The sequence below is a fragment of the Delphinapterus leucas genome, chromosome 11 (assembly GCF_059928025.1).
Source record: "Delphinapterus leucas isolate spDelLeu-1000000601 "Yukka" chromosome 11, BTC_Dleu_Yukka2, whole genome shotgun sequence".
NCBI classification, from domain to species: domain Eukaryota; kingdom Metazoa; phylum Chordata; class Mammalia; order Artiodactyla; family Monodontidae; genus Delphinapterus; species Delphinapterus leucas.
The window spans coordinates 87,839,811-87,867,270 of NC_143139.1; the positions used below are offsets into that span (position 1 = coordinate 87,839,811).

Genomic DNA, 27,460 nt, shown 5'->3' on the forward strand with positions numbered 1-27,460 from the left:
AAGTAACCAAGTTAATATAAGGCACTTAAAACGCTATCAAGCACTTTGTGTTTGCTACTGCTAGCTACAACCACTACTGTATACTTAGTATATAAGTAACATCCAAGAATGTAATGAAATATAAAGGGCGGAAGTATCTCCTTGAAATGAAAAATTCATTTCGGGGGAATTCCCTGGTGGTCCTAGGGTTAGGACTCAGCGCTTTCACTGCCAGAGCGGGTTCGATCCCCGGTTGGGGAACTAAGATCCCGCAAACCGCGCGTCTCGGCAGGAAAAGAAAAGATAAATTCATTTTGGAGAAAGCTTTAAAAATAAACCTAAAACCTCTACCATTTGTCAGCTTTTAGGCTATGGAGGCAAAATAAAGGTCGGTGGAAATTTGCCTCTGATCCCTACAGTTCCATTTTCACTTATTTAGTCATTGCTTCCACGAAGCCTGCACACACCGTCACAGGTGTCCTGTAGAGCCCATTCACATCATCCCACACAGCACAGTCCAGCCCACGTGGATTCCTCGCCCAGCTGCTTCAGCTTCCAGCCCTTGCTCCACCCCTTCCCCGTTTAGGCGCCTTCGATTGACGTCAGAAGCGGGCGCCGACGCCACAGGAACCAGCGCCCCGCGCCTCTGCTCTGCCGAGGCGCCTCCTGGAGCCCGTTGGGGAGGGTGTGGACCCGAGCGCGGCGTGGCTTCGAGACCCGTTGGGGCCAAGTCTTTAGCTTGAGGCGTCGCTGCGCCGAGGACGATGAACCGCAGCCGCCAGGTGACGTGCGTGGCCTGGGTCCGCTGCGGCGTGGCCAAAGAGACGCCAGACAAGGTGAGGCCTGGTCGCTCCGAGGTAGGGGTAGCGGCCTCTTTGCAGCACCCTGAGTCAGCCCCACCTGGGGACCTGGACCCGGAACGCGCGGCCCTGGCGCGGCTGGTGGGACTGACGGGGTGAGGCCCGCTGTGGCCTGTTTGTCGTGATTAGGGCTGCGGCTCCGAGGGTCTAGGACTCCTGGGCCTGGTATCGGGGGCCCCGCCTCCTCACGGTCCCTTCCCCCAAGCCCAGCCCCACCCCCAGTTCGCAAACACGTGGACCTCACGGGCTGGAAGCGGGCGGGGTGTTGCTCGGAAGGGGAGCTCCCCCAGAGCCTTCCTGACAACACCACGTCGTCTCCCACCACCCCAGTGCGTTTCCAGGCATAAGGGGAAGAGAGGGCACGTATGTGAAACTCCACTTTCCACTCCTCCGCTCGGCGTTTAGAGGAATAAACTGGATGAAAGTTGTGGTGTAGAAAAGCTGGTATGGAGACCACGGTGTCGTGAGGCTGGGAGTTGAATTAGGAATTGCTCGCAGTAGTCCAGGTGAGATGTTGATGTGGCAGTGGGGATGCGAGGTAAACGCGACACGTCATGAAGGGAAAGCCTACAGGAGTGAGAGACTGAGTCTGTAGCAGAGGAGAAGATTACTTAAGTTATTCAACAGATACTTACGAAGCGCTTTCTCTGTACTAGGCATTGTTCAGTGTCCTGGGATAGGCATGAACAAAACAGGAAAAGTCCCTGCCTTTGTGGAGTTGATACGTGCATATATGATACTCTGTCAGTGGGAATAAATGCTATGAAACAAATAGGGACGGGAGAGTGTTTGTTTCAATGTTACTGAGCCAGTTTCACCAGGGCACAGACTGTTTTGTTCACCAGTTTCTCCAGTGTTTGGCTCACAGTAGGCATTCAGTGTGGTATATGTAGAATAGGGATAGGAAACCATCTCATATTAAAAATTATTGAAGGAGGTAAGAGTTGTTGTTTAAAAAGAACATACAGCCTTTCAAATACTTGAAGACAGTGATTTCCAAACATGTCTACACATTGGAACCACTTGTGGAGCTTAAAAAATACCAGCTCCCAAGTGTTGTGATTTAATTAGCCTGGAGTAGAGCCTGAAATTGTTAAAAGATTCCCCCATGTGATTCTAATGTGCAGACAAATTTGGAACCATTGCTTGAAGACTTTATAGGAAGAAGAGATTGAATTTATTCTACAAAGTCCCAGAAAGGATAACTCAAATCAGTAAGAGAAATTAGAAAAATAAGTATCTTGTGATTAAACTTAAGAACCTTTAGTTTCTGGAGCTAACAGTAGAATGTCATCACCCAAGAGGATTTCCACATTATTAAAGGCCTTTTAGCACAAACTGCATGATTGTTTGATTCATCATCTATCATCAGGTATCCCTACCATGGGCAGAAAACACAGTGACAAGGAGCTTACAGTTTAGCAGTGATACGGGCGTCTTTAAAAGGTACTGAAGCATTGATTAGGTGAGGGAATGCCAGTTTGTAAGTAAAGAGAATGACTTCAGTTTTGAACAGGATGTCCAAGTGGAGAGTCTTATAGGCAATTGGAAAAATGGAACTACAGTATATAGGGCTAGAGAAGGGAAAGTTTGGAGTAGTCTGTTCAGAGATGGTGGTTTTAGTCTTGAGAATGAATGAGCTTTGCAAGGAAGTGACAGCGTAATGAGTGAATACTTGGCAGGGATACCAGGGGAAAGAGCAGAGGACCAAGGCAAGGGTGTTTTGTTTAGGAATATCCACAGGAAAAATGGGGAGAATCGGCCAAGGAGTTGGGGTAAGTGGAAGAAAATGAGATGGGGTTTCATAGAAGCCAGTTTATACAAGTCTGTCTTTTTTGAAAAAGACTGGAGAGGTAGACCGACCATGATTTTTTTTAACAGTTTTAGGTGAGAAGGATCTTAATTTGTAAGGACCTGTGAAAACTCCATTTGACTTTTCATGTCTTTTGAAGCTATGTTTTATGTTAGTTTGTAAACTTCTTTTAAATTCAAAGGCTTAAAATGATTTCCTTAAATATATCATAATGAAATGTTTGGTCTTTTATAGGTAGAGCTTAGTAAAGAAGAAGTGAAACGTCTCATTGCTGAAGCAAAGGAAAAATTACAGTAAGTTTTGGGATGTTGACGCCTGTAGTAAAGTCCAGATGAAATGTAAATCTTAAACGATGACGACAAGGCGGTCTTGTTATTGAACGGTGCCTTTTGGGTGATCTTTTTACTTTTTATTTTTTCATTGGCATAGAGAAGAAGGTGGCAGTGATGAAGAGGAGACAGGCAATCCTTCAGAAGATGGCATGCAGAGTGCCCGTACCCAGGCCCGACCTCAGGAGCCCCTGGAGGATGGCGACCCAGAGGATGACAGGACGCTGGATGATGATGAGCTGGCCGAGTACGCCTTAGATAAATATGATGAGGAAGGCGACCCAGGTTAGAATTCACCCACTTCTACTGGTTTTTAATCACAAACTCAGTGCGTTAGATCATGCTTCTAGTGTTCCACCAAAGCTTTACTCTGAGAATCTGTTGTCCTTTATGTCAGTCAAATAATCGGGCTCAAGGGAGACAGCAAGTTTCCTAAACTGATTTAAAAAAATCAGTTCAGCCCTCTAAGATCTAAAAAACAGGGGGCTTCCCTGGTGGCGCAGTGGTTGAGAGTCCACCTGCCGATGCAGGGGACGCAGGTTCGTGCCCCGGTCTGGGAGGATCCCACATGCTGCGGAGCGACTGGGCCCGTGAGCCATGGCCGCTGAGCCTGTGCGTCTGGAGCCTGTGCTCCGTGACGGGAGAGGCCACAGCAGTGAGAGGCCCGCGTACCGCAAAAAAAAAAAAAAAAAAAAAGATTTAAAAAACAAAAAAATGTTAGTATGGTATGTTTTATTGCAAGTAGTGGTTATGATAATCTGTAATTCATTTTTCTTTACCTGCAATGAGAGAGGAATTATTACCTGCATTTTACAGAAGAGAAAACAGGCTTACAGAGATGAAATAACTTTGCCAGTATCATGCAGCTGGTGATTAATGGAGCTGGGGTTTGAACATTCTCTGGCTCTAAAGCCTTCATGCTTTTCAGTGCACTTCACTAGATGCAGGGGATAGTTTTTTCCATTGGACTCTGGGTTATGGGCCCCTCTGGGTTGGCTTCCATCCTACTAGGACAGAGGCCATGGGAATACAGAGAAAGAAGTGCTAACCAGCCTGGAGAAAAGCCATTCAGACACTGCTCCCTGAAACTCTCTATACCCTGCAGAGTATTGACTCTGTCTTTCTCATCCAGTAGAAATTCCCCTCTCTGTTGCCTGTCAGATGTTTAAGACGTATTAGCCCTGCCTCCTTAAAGTAGCTTCTCCTGAAAATTAAGAGCATCTTCCTTCTTCTGAGTTTCATGTTATTCGGGGTCTACTCTATGTCATCTTTGCAGACATGCCGTAAAAGAATGCCATAAGTTTGGTGAAAAGGGCATGTAGTATCCTCTCTTTCAGATTCATTAGGCAAGTTGGCATATCAGTGGTTATGAGACATCTTGCGATAAAGAAACCTACTTAACTTTATGAGACTCATTATTTTTCAATTTTATTTGACCAAGCAACCCTTAATTCATTGTGTTGATACCAGTGTTTTAGGGACCTGTTTATTTCCAGGTCTGCGAGGCCACCTCTCTCTAGCACTTTTGAACAATGATTACAAAGAGCAAACTAGAGGATCTGAGTAGAGTTCTAACATTTTCTAAAAGGGAGTTTCTTGGTTTGATTTGATTCTTTTAATGGAAGATTGTGTATTCCAAGACTATCAGATGTGCATTCCAGGGCCAAATATAAATGGCTTTTAAACTCCTATTTATTATTATCCACTATTTCCTTTCCCAATTGTGGATGATCCAGTGTTAGTTATGAAATAGATGGTTGGATCTAAGTCTAAAGATGGGATGCCTTAGGAAAAATGCTTTTGTCAAAATGACTGTTTTATTCATTTTGTTTTATGAATTCTTACAGATACTGAAACTCTTGGTGAATCTCTTTTGGGTCTTACAGTCTATGGGAGTAATGATCAAGATCCTTATGTTACTCTGAAAGATACGGTAAATATCTATATGGCTTTTCTAATTATGCCCCTTAAGTGTTTGAAAAACCTTCCCAAATATCTGATTCTAGTCAGTGACTTTTTCTCTCTCCACTTAGGAGCAGTACGAACGTGAAGATTTCTTGATTAAGCCCAATGACAATCTCATAGTTTGTGGCAGAGCTGAACAGGACCAGTGCAATTTAGAGGTACATGGTAAGTGGGATACATCCCTTACTAAAAGGTTTTCTACTTAAGTGATACTAAAATAACCATCATAGTAACTATTATGGATTTCTAAGCACGAGATCCTTCTGTATTTCCTTTAAGTTGGTTACCTAGTTAAATCAGACTTCCTGGTTATTGTGCCTGGGCATGTGTAGTCCAATATGTTAGTTTGGTACTTGACTTTACTTATGGAAATAGGTCACCTGGAAGATTCTAACTGGGTTTTTTAAATCTTTTGTTTGAACATTTTTGCCAGTTTTTAACTTTTTCCCCTCAATGGAGAAAACCTGGAAGTAAAACTATTTTAAAATGCAAGAAAAAATTATAATCTCATTAGCGTGGGGTAACTTTTTACCCTGGCTCTTTACTCCAGTTTGCTTTCTGGCTGCTTTTTCTTTATGTGGCAAAGATTACACTCAATATAATTTATCCTGCTTTTTTTCAGAGTCATTTCAAATAGATCCCCTTTTGCAAAACATTTTATTCTTTTCATAAAACTTCAGCATAGAGGCCCACGTTTTTCTTCAGAGACCAAAACGTTTTGGTCACCTTTCTCGGTGCAGAGAATGTTTGCACTAAAGCCAGAGGTGAATACAGTTGAACCTTGAATAACACGGGGTTGAACTGCATAGATCCACTTACATGCAGACTTTTGTTAATAGTAAATACTACAGTACTACACGATGCGAGTTTGGTTGGGATACAGAGGGTGGACTATAAGTTATACAGGGATTTTCTACTGTGCAGAGGGTCAGCATCCCTAACTTCTGCATTGTTCAAGGGTCAGCTATACTTTGAATCTGAAGTAGGCAATGATTTGAATTTTTCTTTTTTATTGGAATTCTTAAATCAGATGTATCTTAATGTTGATACTTATTAATTCAACAAACATTAATGACTATTTTCTTAAAATAGACCTTTAAGATATCTGGAATATTCTGCCTCCATATTTTCCCTTTTTCTTTTTTTTGCCCCTTCCTGTGTGCACACGTCCTCGGACAGGTCCATCCGTGCCCATATACTCTCCTTCCCCAACACTCTTCTGTTCATCTGTCTTAAAATTTTGAAGCTTTAAAGAGATTAATAGGCTAATGCCTTTTCTTATAGGAAACACAGTTACACAGTTTGAAAATTAAAACCCTTGGGTTTAATGTTTTACTCCATTTTTTAGCTTGGATTTCTTCAAGACTGCCCTCAGGAAGCCTATCAGGCCATTTTTATTCCATGGCCCATTGTGATCTATTTATAAAGTCAAAAAGGCTTTAAATAGCAAATACGTCAATGTGAAGTTATTCTCCTAATTATCTTTGAACTATTTACATATTTCAAATGTAAACCATGATGATGGAATTTTTAAAAGACCAATTCTAGTTTCAAAAAATTGCAACTATTACGGTTTGTCATCGTTGATTTTTATGCATTCTTATTTGAGAATTTACTGTAGTCATTCCTTTGAATCTCGTGAGCCTTAGACAGGAGCTGAGAAGTTGAAGCAAAGCAGTTGTATTCCTACGTTGTTCTAGGTTAGGTCATTAATGATATATTTTACTTGGATTTGGTGTGAATCTCCAGATTACCTAGTGTATCTCTGTTCAAGAGTAATTTCAAAATTGCACTCTAAATCAAATCTGAATAATAATCTGACATGGTTAAAAGGAGATTATTTTAAGGCATCATCATCATTTTTATTTAAAATGTAAGCTGAGTACATTGACCATAGTTGAGGTTCTTGCAGGGCCACAACCCAATCATTTTGAACACATTTTTATCATAACGTGATGTGATAGAGCATTACATGGAATCTGCTGATCCCAAGATCTGTCCCAGATGCAGTGGTCTGAAGAATTTTTTAAAAATCCTTAGCTTATCTTAACATTGCTTCTTTCTAGTAAAAAACATATTGGGGGAAATTTCTGACTACTTGGGGTCTATTTTTATCAGTGTTTCATTATATAATTTTTAAAAGGCTTCTTATTGTTAACAATAAATATTAAAGAAGCAATTTTTGAGAGGCATTTAGACTTCTAAAATGAGTTATTTCTCTCCAGTGCTGATTTGTTCTTCTTTACTTATGACCAGATAGACCTTTAAAAGATAAAATAATAATGAAGTACTTATGGAGACCTCGTTTGTTTTCTATAATTGGTGAACCAGAAGGTAGGACCATTTTAGCTGGGGAACATGCAGATGGAGTATTCAGGCAGATGTCAATTCTCTCTCAGTGTTCCTGTTCCCTTTTGGGGCACACCAGGTGCTGGGAATATATTTGACGTGAAAAATTTTTGCCTAGCAATAAATACTTTGGAATGTCTTTAATGTCACAAAATATGTCTCACTTTAAGCAAGTGTCTCCCATAGGTTTAACAGGGAGAATCTTTTCTTTTGAGTGGGATATGATTTCTTATTCTGATGTAATAAAGTCTCTTTTCCCAATCTTCTCAGTTTATAATCAAGAAGAAGATTCTTTTTATGTCCACCATGATATCCTGTTGTCTGCATACCCTTTGAGTGTGGAATGGCTGAATTTTGATCCTAGCCCGGATGATTCAACTGGTAATTAGAAAACTTGAGATTGCTCAATGGTTCTACTCCTATGTGTTTTTCCTAGCCACATAAGTTACCTATTTTGTATGAATGTTTTCATAATTATTGATGTTTTATGAAGTTAATGTTATTTTATGAAGTTATATAGTTCTCTAAACACAATCAATTAATTGTCTTGGGTCTGTGTGTCTCCAGACTTTGGACAGGCTAAGGAGGTTGCTGCTCCACTATAGGCAGAAGGACAGGGCCTGGAAGCTTTGGGTCTGCAGAACTGTGTGAAGGTCTCCTAAAAACCCAAACCTATAAACTGGCATGGTGTGTCTGATGTTACCAGCTAGAGTTTAGTGCATGACCCTTTTCAGAAAACATCAAGGTAAACCAAAATGAAGAAAGAATTGGACTCTCGTGTTAGTTCCTTTGGCCATAGCTGCACAGTACTAGTTGCCCCTGCATACTTCTTAACAAGGATAAAAACTGTTAATACTCATACCTTACATCTTGTTTGCAAAGCTTGTTCACATTCATGATCTAATCAAATCCTCATCCTCACAACAGTCTACGAAGGTAGGAAGGGTTTTCTCATTACGTAAGTGAGGACCCTGGGACCGGGAGGCCCTTGTTATTCAAATTGTGGTCTGAGGACGGCAGTACAACATTGCCATCACCTAGGAGCCAGTTAGAAATGCAGTTTTGGGGCCCCACCCAAGACCTGAAACTGAACCTGCATTTTAACAACATTCAGGTGGTGTACACACGTACGAAAGTTTGAGAGAAGCTGCTCTAAGCCATGACTCAGTTAATCTGGAGTGTAATGTGTTTCATTAGGAGTTGTATTTTAAATCGTAAGTATATCATCTCCTCCTGTAGGAAATTACATTGCTGTGGGAAACATGACCCCCGTTATTGAAGTGTGGGACCTTGATATAGTGGACTCTTTGGAGCCAGTCTTTACACTTGGAAGTAAGCTATCAAAAAAGAAGAAAAAGAAAGGAAAGAAGGTAAACAAGCTAATAGACATTTAAACTCTGATGACAAACAGAGGTTTGTGGGGCTGGGGACGGGAGATGGGAACGTGCACTTTTTCAATTAGACACTTTTGGTGAAATAGGACAGGTAATTATGAAGTTACTCTAGTTTCTAGTTTTGAAAAGCCCATCCAAAGAAAAATTGACTTCTGATTATATAAAACCTCCACTGGCACGTTATCCATCCTTACACAAAACAAATTACTCTTAAGGTTATGATCTTCCTTCATAGAGAGTAGCTATTCACACTAAAATGCTATTTTTGAACTTTTAAAATGTTTCTATTTAGCCTTGAGTACGTTGAATTCTAAATATCCATGTATTCCTGTAGCTTTGAAAACTGTCAGGTTTTTGGTGGGGGAGAGATGGGTGGGGTGAGGATTGACTTGTAGAATTATAGCACCTAGGTTAAGAACTACTATAGTTTCTTCCCTGTAAAGAACATTTATCACGTCTCTCAAGTAAGAGGAGGAAAAGGTGTTTCTTTCCCTAGATATTTGGGCAAGTTTACTTAAAATCAAAATAAGGTTTAAAGAATCTTTCAAATTAATATACCAGTTCTATTTGGGGGTGTACTTTAATACCAAAAGTAATTAAACAATTATTACAGAATTCCTCAGCAGATGGGCATACCGATGCTGTCCTTGACCTTTCTTGGAATAAGCTGATCAGGTAAAAAATACCATTTGCAGGACTGTTAAAGACGGTAACCAGCGTGATTTTACCTCCTGTCTACACTTATCTCTCTACATTATGAGTTTCACATCTTTGTGTCCATGTTTTATTTTCTTTTCCTGCAGTACAAGCTGCCGGAAGGCAGGAGCTCTGCTGTCTGTATCCTTGCACCCCCCAGCATCACCTGCCAGCTCTTCACTTAGTAGATGCTCATTACATATTTGGGGACCAAGTGCCCTCCTCTCCAACACCACTGGGAAAAAGCAGTATGTACTGCAGTGCCAGTGGTGCAGTAGAATTGTTTCTTCAGGGAAGACGTTTTTCTCACTTCATTTAGTTTTCACATCTCATCCATGTGTTCTTTATATATATATATATATATATATATATATTTTTTTTTTTTTTAACTGGTAAAATATATGTAACATTACCATCTTAACCACGTTTAGGTATACAGTTCATTGGACATTTTTGCACATTGTTGTGCAAAACGATTACCACCATTCAACTCCAGAACCTTTTCATCTTCCAGAACTGAAACTATATGCCCATTAAACAGTAACTCCCCATTTCCTGCTCCCCCCAGGCCCTAGTAACTACCGTTCTACTTTCTGTCTCTATGAGTTGACTCCTCCAGGTACCTCTTTTTTTTTTTTTAACATCTTTATTGGAGTATAATTGCTTTACAATGGTGTGTTAGTTTCTGCTTTATAACAAAGTGAATCAGCTATACATATACATACATCCCCATATCTCCTCCCTCTTGCGTCTCCGTTATAAGTGGAATCATACAGTATTTGTCCTCTTGTGACTGGCTTACTTCACTTAGCAAAAGTTGTAGCATGTGGCAGTATTTCCTTCCTTTTTAAGGTTGAATAATATTCCATTGTACGTATATGCCATATTTTGTTTATCCATCTGTTGATGGACACCTGGGTTGCTTCCACCTCTTGGCTTTTGTGAATAATGCTGCTGTTATTGACACAGATATAAATAACCTGGGTTTATGTGTATCTGTTAGAGTCCCCGCTTTCAGTTCTTTTGAATATATAGCCAAAAATGGAATTGCTGGATCTAATGGTAGTTCTATGTTTACCTTTTTGAGGAACCACCATACTGTTTTCTACAGCAATTGCACCATTTACCTCCCCTCCAGCAGTGCACAAGGGTTCCAGTTTTTCCACATCCTCTCCATCACTTGATACCTTCTGTTTTTGTTATTGTTGTTTTCATAATAGCCATCCAAACAGGTGTGATGCAGTATCTCATTGCAGTTTTTTTATATAAATTTATTTATTTATTAGTTTTGGCTGTGTTGGGTCTTCGTTGCTGTGCGTGGGCTTTCTCTAGTTGCCGCGAGCAGGGGCTACTCTTCGTTGTGGTACGCAGGCTTCTCACTGCGGTGGCTTCTCTTGTTGCAGAGCATGGGCTCTAGAGTGTGCGGGCTTCAGTAGATGTGGCGCGTGGGCTCAGTAGTTGTGGCGCGTGGGCTCTAGAGCGCAGGCTCAGGAGTTGTGGCGCACGGGCTTAGTTGCTCCGCGGCATGTGGGATCTTCCCGGACTACAGCTTGAATCCGTGTCCCCTGCATTGGCAGGCGGATTCTTAACCACTGCGCCACCAGGGAAGCCCTCATTGCAGTTTTGATTTGCATTTCCTTAATGATTAGTGCTGTTGATCATCTTTTCAAGTACTTATTGGCCATTTTTATATATTCTTTGGAGAAATGTCTATCCAAGTCTTTTTGTCCATTTTTCAATTGGTTGTTTGGTTTTTTGTTGTTGTGTGAGTTCTTTATATATTCTGAATGTTAATCTCTTATGAGATTTATGATTTGCCAATATTTTCCCCCATTCGATTGGTTGCCTTTAACTCTATTGAAGTGTCCTTTGATGCACAGAAGTTTTTCATTTTGATGTAGTACAGTTCATTTTTACTTTTGTTGCCTGTGCTTTTAGTATTATAGCCAAGAAATCATTGCCAAATCCATTGTCATGAAGATTTTCCCCTAAAAGTTTTATAGTTTTAGCTCTTAAGTTTAAGTCTTTGATCTATTTTGAGTTAATTTTTCTATACTGTGTAAGGTAAGGGTTCACCTTAATTCTTTTGCATGTCATCCACATATTTTTCATACTTAAACAACAATTACTGCAAAGGGGCCATTTTCCTAATAGTGTAGTTGGTTTGAGGGGCTGCTAAGGCAAGGGAGGTAAGCATTAGGTTGAGTACAGCTTACTTAAGGGGAGTAAGAACAAACTGGATTACCCAGGGCACTTTTTTTTTAAAGCATTTTTGTTACACTGGACACTTTATAATTATGAGCATTCTAAGGAAGATCCCAGAGTGCTGGCTTAACTGAAGGATATCCTATCTTGTTTGTGTTCAGACCTCTTCAGAGTTACGACTATTTGGGGAAATGGACCTGAGAAAGTTGTTTAGGTTAGTATTTCCCAAACATAGCTGCAAATCAGAAACTTCTGGGTAACCCTTTAAGGTACAAGTTCCCAGTCTCTAATCCCCCAAGATTGAGTCAGTTGTTCTGGAGCAGGGGCCCAAGAATCTGTTGGTGTTTTTGTTTTTATTTTCAAAGCTTCCCCAGATGAACCTCTTGCTGCCGGGCTACAGGCAGTTGTTTGGGTTTTGCTTGAATTGGCCCTGATCCTGATGAATGGAGAGATAAATAAGAGATATAATAATGAGTGTACCATGCTTTTAGAAACCCAATTTTATATATAAATTCTTATATAGCAACTGTTACTTTGAGCAGCTGAAAGTTCTTTCTAATGGAACAACCTCTCGTCAGTATTCCAACTGACTCATCAATTCCTTTCCCCAGCCACAATTCCCTACTTCCATTTAGACCCTTATCAGCACCTGTACTCCCTTCCGTCCCCATCTGCACTCGCATCTCTCTGACTTCAGTGCCACAGATTTCTTTGCTCCTTCACTCTCCTTTCTCAATCTTATTTTAGATCTTCGTTCTCCTTTCCCCTTTCTTTACTGGAAAGGTGCAGTATGCTTTAAAACATGTCCCATACTCTGGTGCACAGAGTTCAGGATTATGGTGAGGAATAACATGTTGACCTTGTTACTGGTGGGGCCCTTAGTTTCTAGTAAATCCTCCCAGGAAAAAAAAATGCATGTTCTCTGCTAATTCATACTCTTGTTGGAGTGCTCTTCTTGCGGTTGTAGTGTTCAGAAGTTTTGTTTTTGTTTTTTTCGCCTCATACAATAAGAACTTTAATGTGGGAGGAATCTCAGATATTTTTGGAATGCCTGGGATGAAAAATGTACTGTGGAATTTTAACTTTTTGCTGTTGGGAGACATAGAATATAAATAAACTAGTTACTGGGAATTTAAATTAATATTTAATTTATAAAATGCTAAGGACTTAAAACATTGTGACCTGTATGTGGGACTTAATGGTAGAAAAAAGCTAGCATGACCTGAATATACATGATCCTCCTAAGAGACCTTGCATATATCACTGAAATGTGAGTTACAAAACTGAAAGTAGTTTGTATAATGGAAGTAATTTATTGAGGAAATAGTATCTGAAAATGAGTCCATCAGCATTTTATTTCAACAGTATATTGGTTTTCTGAACAAAACCATTACTGTCACTAATGGCCTAATTTTGTGTTGAGCCATGTTAAAGTTCGATGTTGAAGAATGAGCTTTCAATTTCAGGAGTATCTGTAGTTTTAGGAGGCAGCTAACATTTATCAAGGGCCTGCTATGTCCCAGTTACTCAGCCAGGTTCTTGCATAGCAGCTCTTTGAGGTTGGTTGTTTCATTCTCGTTGGCAGGCAAGTGGCAGCACCAAGACTCCATTTCAGGTTTTCTGGGCCCTAAAGCCTGTGTTCCACTGTAGAACTACATTATTAGTGCTTGATCCCTAAGAGGTAGACATATTGGGTTTTTTCTGTTAATAGCATTTAATGCTCTTTTTTAAGGAAGAAAAAAACAGTTGAGATGTAATTCATAATATATGACCTAGCAAGTACACGTCATAAAATCCACTATTTTAAAGTATATAATTCAGTAGTCTTCAGTATATTCACAAAGTTATGTAGCCGTCACCACTGTCTAATTCCATAACATTGTCATCAGTCCAAAAGCCATGCCATACCCATTAGCAGTCACTCCTCGTTCTCCTGTCCCTCCAGCCCCTGTTAGCTACTCATATGCTTTCTGTCTCTGTGGATTTGCCTATTCTGGACATTTCCTAGAAATGGAATCATATAATACATGGCCATATGTATCTGGCTTCTGTCACTTAGCATAATGTTTTCAAGGTCCGTCCATGTTGCAGCGAATATCAGTACCTCATTTTCTATTGCTGAATAATATTCTCTTGTATGGATATACCACATTTTGTGTATCCATTCACCAGTTAATGGACATTTAGTTTGTTTTTGCCTATTATGAATAATGCTGCTGTGAACATTCATGAACAAGTTTTTGCATGGACATATGTTTTCATTTTCTTGGATACATACCTAAGAGTTTAATTGCTAGGTCATGTGGTAGTGTCTCTACCATTTACATTCCCACCAGCAATGTAGGGGGGTTCCAGTTTCTCTACATCTTGCTAGCCCTTGTCTATCTTTTTCATTATAGAGATCCTGTATGAAGTGGTATCCCATTTTTTTGATTTTCATTTCCCTAATGACTAATGGTGTTGAGCATCTTTTCACATGCTCATTGGCCATTTGTATATCTTCTTTGGAGAAATGTCTGTTCAGATCCTTTGCCCATCTTCTGATTGGGTTTGTCTTTTTATTTTTTGGTTGAGAGTTCTTTATGTATTCTAGATACAAGCACTTTATCACATATATGACTTACAAACATTTTCTCCTGTGGGTGGTTTTTTCTCTTTCTTGGTAGTCTTACTTGCAACACAAAAGTTTTCTTGCTGATGATATCCAGTTTATTTCTTTTGTTTTTGCTTTTGGTGTCATATCTAAGACCATTGCCTAACCCATTGTCATGAAGATTTATACCTGGGGTATTTTGGGGTTTTTTTGAGTGCTTTAGAGTTTTAGCTGTTATGTTTAGTAGACCTGTGATCTATTTTGAATCCCTTTTTGTGTATAGTGTGAGGTGGGGCTCTATCTTCATTTTTTTGCTGTAGAATATCCAGTTGACCCTGAGTCATTTGTTGAAGATACTGTTTTTTTCCCCATTGAACAAAGAATAAATACTCTTGGCACCCTTGTCAAAAACCAGTGAACATAAGAACGTAAATTTGAGGGTTTAATTCTGGACTTTTCTGTTCTGTATGTCTGTCCTATGCCAGTACCACATTGTTACGATTACTGTTGTTTTTCAGTCAGTTTTGAAATCAGGAACTGAACTTTTCAACTTGCTCTCCTTTTTTCAAGATTATTTTGACTAGTCTGGGTTCCTTGCATATCCATATCAATTTTTAAAACCAGCATTCAGTTTTCTGCAAAAGGGTCAGCTGGGATTGTGGTTGAATCTATAAATCAGTCTGTAGTTGGCAATATTTCTGTCTTAATGTCAAGCCTTCCAGTCCATGAGCATGAAATGACCTTCCATTAATTTAGATACTCTTTAATTTCCTTCAACAATCTTTGTTTTCAGTATATTAAAAATCTTGCTTTTCTTTTGTTAAATTTATTCCTAAGTATCTTATTCTTTTTGATGGTATTGTAAATGGAACTCTTACATGTAATCCTCTTGATTTTTAAAAGGTTACCCGATTTGTCTCCTCCTTTCTCAGAAATGTGCTGGCCAGCGCATCAGCTGATAACACTGTTGTTCTGTGGGATATGTCCTTGGGGAGACCAGCAGCCAGCCTTGCCGTACATACAGACAAGGTATGGTGACTTAATGGACAAAAGGGACTCTAAAAAATCTGAGACATATATTGACTACAAATAATCCCAAACATTTATATGTGGCTTTTTGTGAATTACAAAGTGCTTTGACATGCTATCTCACTGGATCCTTCACAGAGCCCTTTGTGATAGTTATAATTACCCACCTGAGAGATGCAAAAATGGGTGCAGAAAGGTGAAGTGACTAGGAACATTAGTGCTTTGCAGCATTTTTACAGAGGCTCCTAAAAAGGGATGAAGGGGTATCAGTCACCAAATGGGGTTAAAGAATTAAACAGATGTTACTACAGAACCACATCTCAAAGGGAAAAACCTGTAGAAACACTGCCAAATTGAATTTCACCAAGTATAAGGCAGTTTTACCAAACCAAAACAAACATTGATCTATTCATTTATGTTTCTTCTTTTTAGGTCCAGACTCTCCAGTTTCATCCATTTGAAGCACAGACTCTGATTTCTGGATCATATGATAAGTAAGAAAGCATTTCAGGAATTATTGCTGTCGTTTTTATCCTCTTGAACTAATTCAGAAAGTGTCACTTGATGCTCAGGTAGAATTTATTACTGAGGCTTCTATGTGTTTAAATTTATAGGAGTACTTATTTGTCCTTTCAACTTGATCCTTTCAATCTGCAAGGGAATATGGTTCTGTTATAATGTAGTTCCTAACTAGCAACTACTTTGATTTTTTTAGAGGGTGTATGAGTTAGACATTGCTGTGAAATAAGCCATCCCAAAATTCAGTGACTTAAAGCAGTGAACATTTATTTCTTATCACCTGCAGGGTTGAGCTAATCGAGGCTAGATTCAACTGGTAGCTCTGCTAATCTTGGCTTGTTCAGGCTGGGCCCGGAGACCTGGCTCTCCTCCTTGTGTTTCACATCTTCCTGGGACCAGCGGGCTGGCCCACACGTGTTGGTCAGGAGTACAAGCAGAGACACCAAGGCCTCTTAAGACCTGGGCTCAGACCTAATACACGTCTGTCTTACTCTTGGCCAAAACAGACATCACATGGAGTGGGAAATGAACTCTGCCTTTAGGGGAGGAACTGTCAAATCACTGACAGAGGGCATGGATGTAGGGAGAGGTGAAGAATTGGGACCACTATGGTCAACCACAGGGGGGTTTCCAGTCATATGTGTGCTTTTTACAGATTGGGTCTGAAGGTAGGGGAGGTAGCTAGTAGAAACAGAAACCAACTTGCAGTCTTTATTTTGATTCCTTACCCTTTTGAAGAGTCCTATATTTACATTTTTTAGTTGGGATTCATGCAAAAATTGCAAAAGTCTATTTATCAGTTCCCCCAACACAGTAGCCTGCTTGTAAAGAGTAAATGTGGCTGAGATGTGAGTTATCTGGCTCTGAGCACTACTGGGGAAGGGGAAATTAGAAATTGTCCCATTCTTTTGGAAATAGAGAGGATTCATCTTGGAAGTAGAGGATTCAGTCTGGGGGAGGTCAAGGCCACTGTGACATCCAGAGCTACCAGTGTCTTCAAGTGACAGGACCAGAGTCCACCAATTAGTAAAAATCAACTCTTCTACTTTTAGATGAGTTGATTTTTCTACTTAAAATAGGCTTTAAATAATTGGATCTTGATTTCATGGTGTTGTTTTATTACCATTTCATTAAAAATAAACTAAAACATACAGGAAAATTGAACTCTTAAAACCCTAACTTTGTCTGAACACGTCCAGGTCGGTGGCTTTGTATGACTGCCGAAGTCCAGAGGAAAGCCATCGAATGTGGCGATTCAGCGGGCAGATCGAGAGAGTGACTTGGAATCACTTTTCACCTTGTCATTTTTTGGTAAGAGTGTGCATATCACTGTTTGTTTATCAGGTTATTAATGACTTTTTTTCTTTACTTCCATTGTAGAGAGAATCTCTGAAAAGCTTTTTCTGTATCAACAGTGTGAAGTATTTGGGTTTGGGTTTTCTTTAAAAACAAAAAGATATTTTTAATAAGAGAACAGTGGATTTGCCACAAAAAGACAGTAAACATGTAAATGATTTTGCTAATTTCCAATCATTCCAAAGTGTCACATTTTATTAGTTGTAATTATTTGATCATTTTAAAATTACTTTGAAATACTAAGCATGACTAATATTCTTTTTATGTTTTTTAATGGTTAAAGCAGTCCAAAAAAAAAATTCCTTTATTTATATGTTAGTACTTAAATGGAGCTCCAGTGATGCAAATGCTAGCCTATTTAATTAATATAGCACTTAATATACCACCATCTCCCAGATGGAAAGTTTACGATCATTTTGTAAATACCCTTAATATCTGTAGGATAACAGTTTTCCACGTAGGATCCAAAGATGCCACTGACATTTCAATCCATGGAAAAATAAAATCCCAGCTTTTATCCAGAAGGGAAGATTAATTAGAGAAATTGTGATACATCCATATATTGCCTAATTTTCCTAAAGCAAATATGTAGTGCTTTGTAAATGAGGAAAGGAATTCTTTAAAAAACAACTTTCTTAAAATATGTGAACAATTTTAATAAGTTTCCTGCACTTGTGGGAACATTTAATCTCCTCTGTGTGGAGTTGCATGCAGTTCCCAGCTGAGCTCCCTTAAGCCAGATTTCATCTTACAGTTACCAGGAGTGAAGTCCCCGTTATATTTGAATGTTGTACTGACTGTACTTTGGCTCTCAGCAGGCAGGCACACATATTTCCTGAGGTTATTTGCTAACAAATGGTTATCAGTACTAAATTCACAAATATTTAGGGAAATGGAAAGTAATCAAAATGGCTTACCTCTTTCCCTCCAGTCTCAAAGGATGGGATCTCCCTCTTCTGTTTTTATACCCATCTGCAGCTCCACCTTCAAGACTGCATCAGTTGTCCTTTTTTCCCCTCCCTTTTTCCTGTCCTGGCTATTGCCCTTGGCCTGTATATAGGCTCAAGTTTCTGTCTCCTGTCCTTGACTAGGTCTCTTAATTCCTTGAAAATTTTCTCTTCCTTTCTTCAAAGTGGAACTGTAATCTGCCTTTCAGTCCTTATCTGATTAAATCTCTTTGCCAAAATATTGACAGCATTGTCGCTCCTTTCTTCAGAACCCCTCTTTCCTTGGCTTCTTTAACATTGTTATTCCCTCCTCCCTCTTTGATTCTTACTTCTGTGAGCTCCTCCTCAGCCTCTACCGTAAGTGGCTGTGCTCTCCAGGTCTCTGTCCTCAACACAGTGCTCTTAATTATATGCTCCCGGGGTGTATCCCCTCTGTTCTCAATGGATGTAACTTCTGCCTCTGTGCTTCCGTATCTCTGCAGTCTGTATCACTACCACAGCTTCATACTCATATCCAACTGCCTAATAGACATGTTAGCTAAACTAGTCCTTGTAAGAACCAACTCAACTTATCCACAAGTAAATTCTTTATGTCCATGTTAATTTGTAATAAGCTCTTCAGGTAAGTCAGGTACATAGCTGATTTTCACAATGATTTATACTATTTACCCATTGCTAAATTTTATTGTCATGTAATATTACCTTGCCCATCTTTTACTCTTTCCAGGCCAGTACAGATGACGGCTTTGTATATAATTTGGATGCACGTTCAGATAAGCCAATTTTTACACTTAATGCACACAATGATGAAATTTCTGGTGAGCAAGAATACTGTTTCTTTCGTCTCTATTAACCTATGATGAAGTAAATTTATTTCAAAGTGAGAGTCTCTGAACTTATCTTCGTCTAGGTCTTGATCTAAGTAGTCAAATCAAGGGCTGTCTTGTGACTGCATCAGCGGACAAGTATGTGAAGATCTGGGACATATTAGGAGATAGGCCAAGCCTAGTTCACTCTAGGGACATGAAAATGGTAAGAATATCCCTGGGCATCTTGGTTTTTTTGTTTCTGATCTGTCGTTTGTCTTTCTCTAGGAATCATTGCACTAAAGAATATGGATTTGTTGGGAGGTTAATTTGGGGCTTAGTCAAATTTGTGGAAGTTTTATAACTTAGGACAGTTTGGGGAGAAATCAATGACTAGCTGGTTCCTTTTCCAACTCACATGATTAACAGTTGCTGGGGAAAACAAGGATGATGAGGGGGTGGTTTTCAAGGACACAAGTGGAATGGCCACATTTTTTTTTTTAACTTTTTATTTTATATTGGAGTACAGTTGATTAACAATGTTAGTTTCAGGTATACAGTAAAGTGATTCAGTTATACATACACATGTATCTGTTCTTTCTCAAGTTCTTTTCCCATTTAGGTGGTTACATAATACTGAGCACAGTTCCCTGTGCTATACAGTAGGTTCTTGTTGGTTATCCATATTAAATATAGCACTGTACATGTCAACCCAAATTCCCTAACTATCCCTCTCCCCCTTTCCCCCCAGGTAACCGTAAGTTCCACAATTTTTTAACCTTAAAATCAGAAATCTTGAACCTTTATAGGGCACCATAGTGGTTGAGGTCAGTTTATCACCTACTTCTTTGTATAACTAGTTCTTACTACACTGATTACTACATAGTAGCAAGAGTTTTAGAAGTAACTGGAATTCAATAATTCATTTATTGAGCATATACTGTATGCCAGGCACTAAATTATAAAAATTAAATTGCAGACACAGAACACTGCACACAGCTGTTTAAAATTGTATATATGTATGTATATATATAAATATTTGTGGAAAGGCAGGTTACAGAGCAGTTTTTATAGCATCATTCCATGCATCATTCCATGCATATATTTAAATACTTAAGTCTTTGAATGCTTATATTTAAATCTAGAAGACCCTGTCCCAAAACATGAACCGCTGGTCATCTCAGAGTGATTTTTATACTTTTTTGTATTTTCTATGATGCAAATGTTATCTAGTAATAAAGTTAAAAATTTTAAATGATTGAATAATGACATCTGGTATCAGCATCATTATGGGAATATTTAGCAGATTAATTAGGAAATCCCTATTAGAATGACAGTGGAGATGAGAGACCTGAGTGGTCAAAGCATACACCTGTCCTCCCAGAATGTCCATCATGCTGAACTTGTCCAGCTTTGTATTATAGAGATAGCCCTTCCAACTTGACTGTGAACTACCTTTGCAAGAGCCTTGAAAGAGATTCTGGTGAGTTGGTTTCGAGTAACCAATCATAGGTTCTTGTAGACAGGAGTAGGGATCAAGATTAGAGCTTTCTGGAAAGACTGAAATCACTGACTTTGTATTCTCTTCTCAGGGAGTTCTCTTCTGTTCTTCCTGTTGCCCTGATTTACCCTTTATTTATGCTTTTGGAGGTCAGAAAGAAGGGCTTCGGGTCTGGGATATAAGCACAATCTCTTCAGGTAAGAATTTTAATTTCCTGCTTTTTCGGGATGAGTTCTATAAGAGCTAAAGTAGTAGAATCTGTGGCTTGAATACATTAAGGAGATAACAAAGGTGGATCCAGTGTTCATCCTCTAGTACAGTCTGCTTAGGAAACAGATAAGATCAAATTGTAATTTGGAAATGTTCATGTTCACAAATTTGTCTTCACACTTTAAATGTAGATAATTTTTAAATATCTTTATGACAAAATTTGAATTTTAAAAACGAAAGATTTTATTGGAAAGCTGGAAGGATATATAGTGTGGTCTCAAAGAATGGCCCTCCTTTTCCCAGTTCCCAGTGTGAATAAATCTGCCTTTTTTCAACTACTTCCTAGAAAATCCAGCTTTCCTGAAGGGGGCCACTCTGTTCCCTTCTGATTCTTCCCTCCACTGGGGTCCTAAATCCACAAAGTTCTAGTCTGATCATGATACAGAGAAAGATGAAGGTAGGAAACAATCAGAAGTACAATAAGGGAAGGACAGAGTCACTGTTATAAGGGCTTGGACATCAGTTATCAAGGTGGATTATGATAAATCCAGGACAAGGCAAAGAAAGTATTAAAAAAAGGAGGACCCATTTAAAACATAGTTAAACATTATCTTGGACTTTTGAGCTGGTTACTTACCCATTTATAAAGTGCTAAATATATATTTTTCAAAACAAAATCTCCACCACAGGGTAGAGAACCTCATTGCTCATGTCTACATTTTAGTCTCTTTTTATATTATAGGTTCTTAGTTTTCTGATCTGGTAGCTTCTTAACCATTTATTTATGTTTCAGTAAATGAAGCATTTGGAAGACGAGAGAGGCTTGTTCTCAGCAATACAAGAAATTCATCTGTTAGTGGCCCTTTTGGGAGCAGGAGCTCAGCAACACCAATGGAGTCTTAATGAAGGGCATACAGTTTCCTGTTTTATTTATACCCTAACTCAGTTTTTTAAAGCTGGCCTAAAGATGTTCCCTGCTGCAGCCATCAAAAAGACTGAAACAAAATTGCCTGACATTCCTCTCTGCAGCTGTGGTGGCAGCACAAACAGGGCTGGTCTTTGTGCATGTGGTATATAGGGCTCTGCTTGCATTTCTTGAAAGGGATAATAAAAAAGGTTTTTTAAAAATAATTCCTTAAGTATGCCATCTGTCACAGGTAGTCTAGGTTTGTAAAATAAGTAGTACTTCATAGAATTTTAAAAGAGGAAAATCCTCTAATCTTAAAAGATGGGTAAACCCAGGCCTGGAAAAGCAGTAATTAGGCCAAGATTGCACAGTAGACTATGAGCACAGGCAGGTCCCTCTGGGACTACACTTTCCTGACCAGCTGTTCTCCAATTAGTGCTCATGACTTAGAAATGTTCTTAGTGCTATGCTCTTAAAAGTGGCATATGCCTTTTTTTGTCCATAGCATAGTATTCAGTGTTACCAAACAAAAGAGGCATTACATAATGATAGTCCAACAAGAGGATATACAAGAGGATATAACATTTGTAAATAAATATTCAGGTACCCTTATGTTGGGTGAATAAATAAAGCAAATGGTAAAAGAGCTAAAAGGAGAAGTAGCAATACAATTACTAGTAGGAGACTTTAGTACCCTACTTTCCCCAATGGGTAGCTCATTCAGACAGAAAATAAGGAAACATCAGCCTTAAATGACACATTAGACCAGATGGACTCAGCAGACATATATAGAATATTCCACCCAAAGCAAGAGAATACACATTCTTCTCCAGCACACATGGAATATTCTCCAGGATAGATCATCTGTTATACCACAAATATGAGTCTCAATAAATTTAAGAAGACTAAAATCATATAAAGCATCTTTTCTAACTAGTTATGAAATTAGACATAAGTTACAAGAAAATTGGAAAATTTCACAAATATGTGAGGATTAAACAACATCCTATTGAACAACTAATGTGTCAAAGAAATCAAAAGAACAATGAAAATGGAAATACAACATACCATAATTTATGGGATGCAGCAAGGGTAGTTCTAAGAGGAAAGTTCTTAGCAATGCCTACCATCAAGAAACAAAGATTTCAAACAAATGACCTCACTTTACACCTCAAGGAACTAGAAAAAGAAGAACAAAGCCCAAAGTTAGTAGACAGAAGGAAAAAGATCAGCATGGAAATAAATGGAATAGAGGCTAAAAAGACAATAGAAAAGATCAATGAAACCAAGAGCTACTTTTTGAAAAGATGAAACTGACAAACCTTTTGCTTGACTCAGGGAAAAAAAAAGAGATGAGGACTTAAAATCAGAACTGAAAGGGGAAATGTTATACCTCAATACCCCAGAAATACAAAGGATCATAAGAGACTACTATGAGCCCCGTGCATCAACAAATTGGACAACTACCAAGACTGAATCATGAAGAAATAGAAAATCTGAACACACCAATTACTAGTAAGAATGTTGAGTCAGTAACCAAAACCCTTCCAGTAAAGTCCAGGACCAGATGTCTTCAATGGTGAATTATACCAAAGTTAATACCAATCCTCAAACTCTTCCAAAAAATACAAGTGGAGGGAATACTTCCAAACTCATTTTACAAGGCCAGCATTACCCTGATACCAAAACCAGACAAGGATGCTCCAAGAAAAGAAAATTAAAGGCCAATATCCCTGATAAATATAGATGTGAAAATCCACAAAATATCAATATTAGCAAACTGGATTCAACAATACATTAAAAGGATCATACACCCTGACTGAGTCAGATTTACCCCAAGGATGCAAGAATGGTTCAACATCTGCAGATCAATTAATATGATCTGCCACATTAACCAAAAAAAAACGATAAAACTCATAGGATCATCCAGTAGATGCCCAAAAAATCACATTTGACAAATTCAGCATCAATTTATGGTAAAAACAAGGTGGGTATAGAGGAAATGTACCTCAACATAATGAAGGACATATATGACAAGCCCACAGCTAACATCATATTCAGTGGTGAAAAGCTGAAAGCTTTTCGTCGAAGATCAGGAACAAGACAAGGATGCCGCCACTCACCACTTTTATTCAACATAATATTGGAAGCCCTAGCCAGGGCAATTAGGAAAAATAAAAATCCAAATCAGAAAGCAGTAAAATTGTCACTGTTTGTGGATGACATAATATGTATAGAAAACTCTAAAGACTCTTAAAGAAATTAGAACTAATAAATTCAGTAAAGTTGCAGGATACAAAATCAATACACAGAAATCTGTTGCATTTCTATACACCAATAAGCAACTATCAGAAAAAGAAGAAAGCAATGCCATTTACAATTGCATCAAAAAGAATAAACTACCTAGGAATACATTTAATGAGGAGGTGAAAGACCTATACAGTGCAAACTAAGACACTGATGAGAGAAACTGAAGACACAAATAAGTGGAAAGATATTCAGTGCTTGTGGAGGAGATGAATACTATTGAAATGCAGGAACTAACCAAAGCAATCTACATCTTCAGTGCAACCCCTGTTAAAATTCAAATGGCATTTTTCACAAAAGTTAAATAATCCTGTAATTTGTGGGGAACCACAAAAGATCCTGAATAGCCAAAGAAATCTTGAGAAAGAACAAAGCTAAAAGCACATGCTTCTTGATTTCAAACTATATTTCAAAGCTATAGTAATCAAAACAGTATGATACTGGCATAAAAACATACAGATCAATGGAATAAACAGCCCGGAAATAAACCCACGCATATGGTTAATTTACAACACAGGACCAAGAACATACAATGGGAAAAGGGCAGTCTCTCTTCAATAAATGGTGTTGGGGAACGACCACTATCTCACACCATACACAAAAATTAGATTAAAGACTGGACTAGTAGACCTGAGACCATAAAACTCTTAGAAGAAAACATACACAGTAATTTCCTTGACATTGGTCTTAGCAATAATTTTTTTGGATCTGACAAAAAGCAAAGGGAACAAAAGTAAAAAACAAGTGGGGCTACATCAAACTAAAAAGCACCTGAACAGCAGAAGAAACCAACGAAATGAAGAGGCAATCTACAGAATGGAGCAAATATTTGCAAATTATATATCTGATAAGGGGTTAAGATCCAAAATGTATAAAGAACTCATATAACTCAACAGCAAAAATCACCCAGTTTAAATATGGATAGAGGATATGAAAAGACATTTTTCCAAAGAAGACATACAGAAGCCACAGGTACATGAAAAGGTACTGAACATTACTAATCATCAGGTAAATGCAAGTCAAAACTACATCAGATGTCACCTCACCTGCTGGAATAGCTATTAATCAAAGATACAAGAAATAATATGTTGGCAAAGATCTGGAAAGAAGGGAACCCTTGTGCACTGTTAGTGGGAGTGTAAACTGGTGCAGCTACTATGGAAAATGGATGGACGTTCCTCAAAAAATTAAAAATAGCACTAACTTATGATCCAGCAATTCTACTTCTAGGTATTCATTTGAAGGAAATGAAAACACTAAAACAGATACATGAACCACCAGTGTTCACTGCAGCATTACTTAAATAGCCAAGACATGGAAACAACCCAAGTGTCTGTCAATGGATGAATAAAGAAAATGTGGGGACTTACCTGGTGGTGCAGTGGTTAAGAATCCACCTGCCGGGTTTCCCTGGTGGCGCAGTGGTTGAGAGTCTGCCTGCCGATGCAGGGGACGTGGGTTCGATCCCTGGTCCGGGAAGATCCCACATGCAGCGGAGCAACTAAGCCCGTGTGCCACAACTACTGAGCCTGCGCTCTAGAGCCCACATGCCTAGAGCCTGTGCTCTGCAACAAGAGAAGCCACTGCAATGAGAAGCCCGCACACCACAATGAAGAGTTGCACCCACTTGCTGCAACTAGAGAAACCCTGCGCATAGCACTGAACACCCAACAGCAAAAAATAAAAATAAATTTTAAAAAATGTGGTACACACACACAATGAATCATAAAAAAGAAGGAAATCTTGCCACTTGTGACAGCATGGATATACCTTGAGGGCATTATGCTAAGTAAGTCAGAGAAAGACAAATACTGAACTGTATGATCTCACTTCTGTGTGGAATCCAAAACAAAAACCCCACTACCACCCAAGCTCATAGCTATAGAGAACAGACTGGTGGTTGCCAGAGGTGGGGAGAGTGGGTGAAATGGGTAAAGGGGGTCAAAAGGTATAAACTTCCAACTATAAAATTAAGTCCTGGGGATGTAATGTATAGCATGGTGACTATAGTTAATAATACTGAATTATGTATTTGAAAGTTGCTAAGAGTAAATTTTTAAAGTTCTCATCACAAAAATTTGTGTGGAGTGATGTTGACTTATTGTAATCATTTCACAATATATACAAAATCTAATCATTATGTTGTACACCTGAAACTAATGTTATATGTCAGTTATATCTCAATTTTTTTAAAAAAGGAGAGAATGGGGACTTCCCTGGTGGCGCAGTGGTTGAGAGTCCACCTGCCGATGCAGGGGACACAGGTTCGTGCCCCGGTCCAGGAGGATCCCACATGCCGCGGAGCAGCTGGTCCAGTGAGCCATGGCCGCTGGGCCTGTGTGTCCGGAGCCTGTGCTCCGCAACGGGAGAGGCCACAACAGTGAGAGGCCCGTGTACTGCAAAAAAAAAAGAGAGAGAGAGAAAATGTAAAACAGAAAGTAAAGATGTGCCCCCTCAGGCAAAAGACAAAGACAATATATATCTTTTAATTGCCTCTGTCATAGCCAAAGTATATCACTTCTACCAAATGTTCTATTTCTCCTAACACAACTTCCTCTCCTCCTTTGTTATATGAGTTAAATATAACAAAAAGAAATGCTATGACTATATTAAAAGCAAAGTAGTGACTCATAAATATGGTTTCCTAGAACTCTGTGGTAGGTTAATTGGGAGTACTCTCTGAAACAAGACCTGTAAGGAAAGAGGGATGCAGAATTATGTGAAGGGATAAGTTGAACTGATAGGAACTTTCCACAGATGTCCCATTCAGATCTCTAACCCTGAAGCTGAAATGACCCTCCACAGAAGTCCTAAACTGAGGCACTGTCACTGAGCCTTTACCTGTACACCAACCAGTCATTTGGTTTAGACTGCATGCAGGAATGAGCAGGCATTGTCTCCCTGGGCAAGGCAACTGCCATAAGCTGAGAGCCATCTCCAGAGAAAAATTCAGCTGTGAGCAGTCATAGGCCAGCACCTCTGGAAAGAGCTTGTTATTTGTGAAAGGGATTCTGGGTGGTTCATCCCAGCATCCACTACACAGTTCAACATCTATTTCCACAAATGCCAGACTAAGAAATACAGATCATAGAAAATGATCTACATCCACTACACAGTTCAACATCTATTTCCACAAATGCCAGACTAAGAAATACAGATCATAGAAAATCCCAAGGAACTAAGTCATTGAAATATTGCAGCAACAGCCAGGAGAAAACAAAAAGCAAGTTGTACCCAATTTGGGGACTATTTTTTTCTCGAGGAACATGTGCGAATTACAGAAAGGTAGCTAAAGGCCTGAAAAGCCAAGCATAGATTTTGTTTTTCTTTATTAACAGTGAAGTGCTAGTGGGAAACAACTGGTATTGAGAGGCGTCAAGTAGGTAGGTGGAGCTTGAATAACCTCCCAAGGCTTTGAGTTGATCTAGAAGTAATGACTAACCAGAAACTGTTCCTCCCACAAACAGATTGAAGGCCAGTTTTGAATCTGAATTATAATTCATTAATGTAATCCAGGATTGCTAATACCCTTACCTGCCTACCAAAATGACAAATCATTTGGAAGATAGCATCATATGGGACCACACATTTTTATTATAGTTTGATATGTAATAATCAGGGCATAAAAATAACCAGGTACAGAAGGAAACAAAACATAATTGAAAACTGGAAAAAAAAAAGACAATAGAAAGAAA

At 39.0% G+C, this 27,460-nt stretch overlaps 1 protein-coding gene across 2 annotated transcripts; it reads left to right on the plus strand.

The window, feature by feature from the left end:
- PWP1 (PWP1 homolog, endonuclein) lies at positions 1 to 27,460 on the plus strand. Of its 2 annotated transcripts, none has more exons than XM_089921241.1 (15): positions 1 to 815; positions 2,887 to 2,945; positions 3,082 to 3,266; positions 4,829 to 4,914; positions 5,015 to 5,111; positions 7,566 to 7,676; positions 8,535 to 8,665; positions 9,303 to 9,364; positions 15,116 to 15,212; positions 15,645 to 15,706; positions 16,931 to 17,042; positions 18,762 to 18,852; positions 18,945 to 19,066; positions 20,433 to 20,538; positions 25,964 to 27,460. In XM_089921241.1, exons 1-15 carry the CDS (start codon positions 744 to 746, stop codon positions 26,308 to 26,310), a joined length of 1,740 nt encoding a protein of 579 aa, XP_089777367.1. In that variant the 5' UTR covers positions 1 to 743; the 3' UTR covers positions 26,311 to 27,460. The 2 variants fall into 2 exon arrangements, with proteins under 2 accessions (XP_089777367.1, XP_022455624.1); XM_022599916.3 differs by having other exon boundaries at positions 161 to 815; positions 21,345 to 27,460.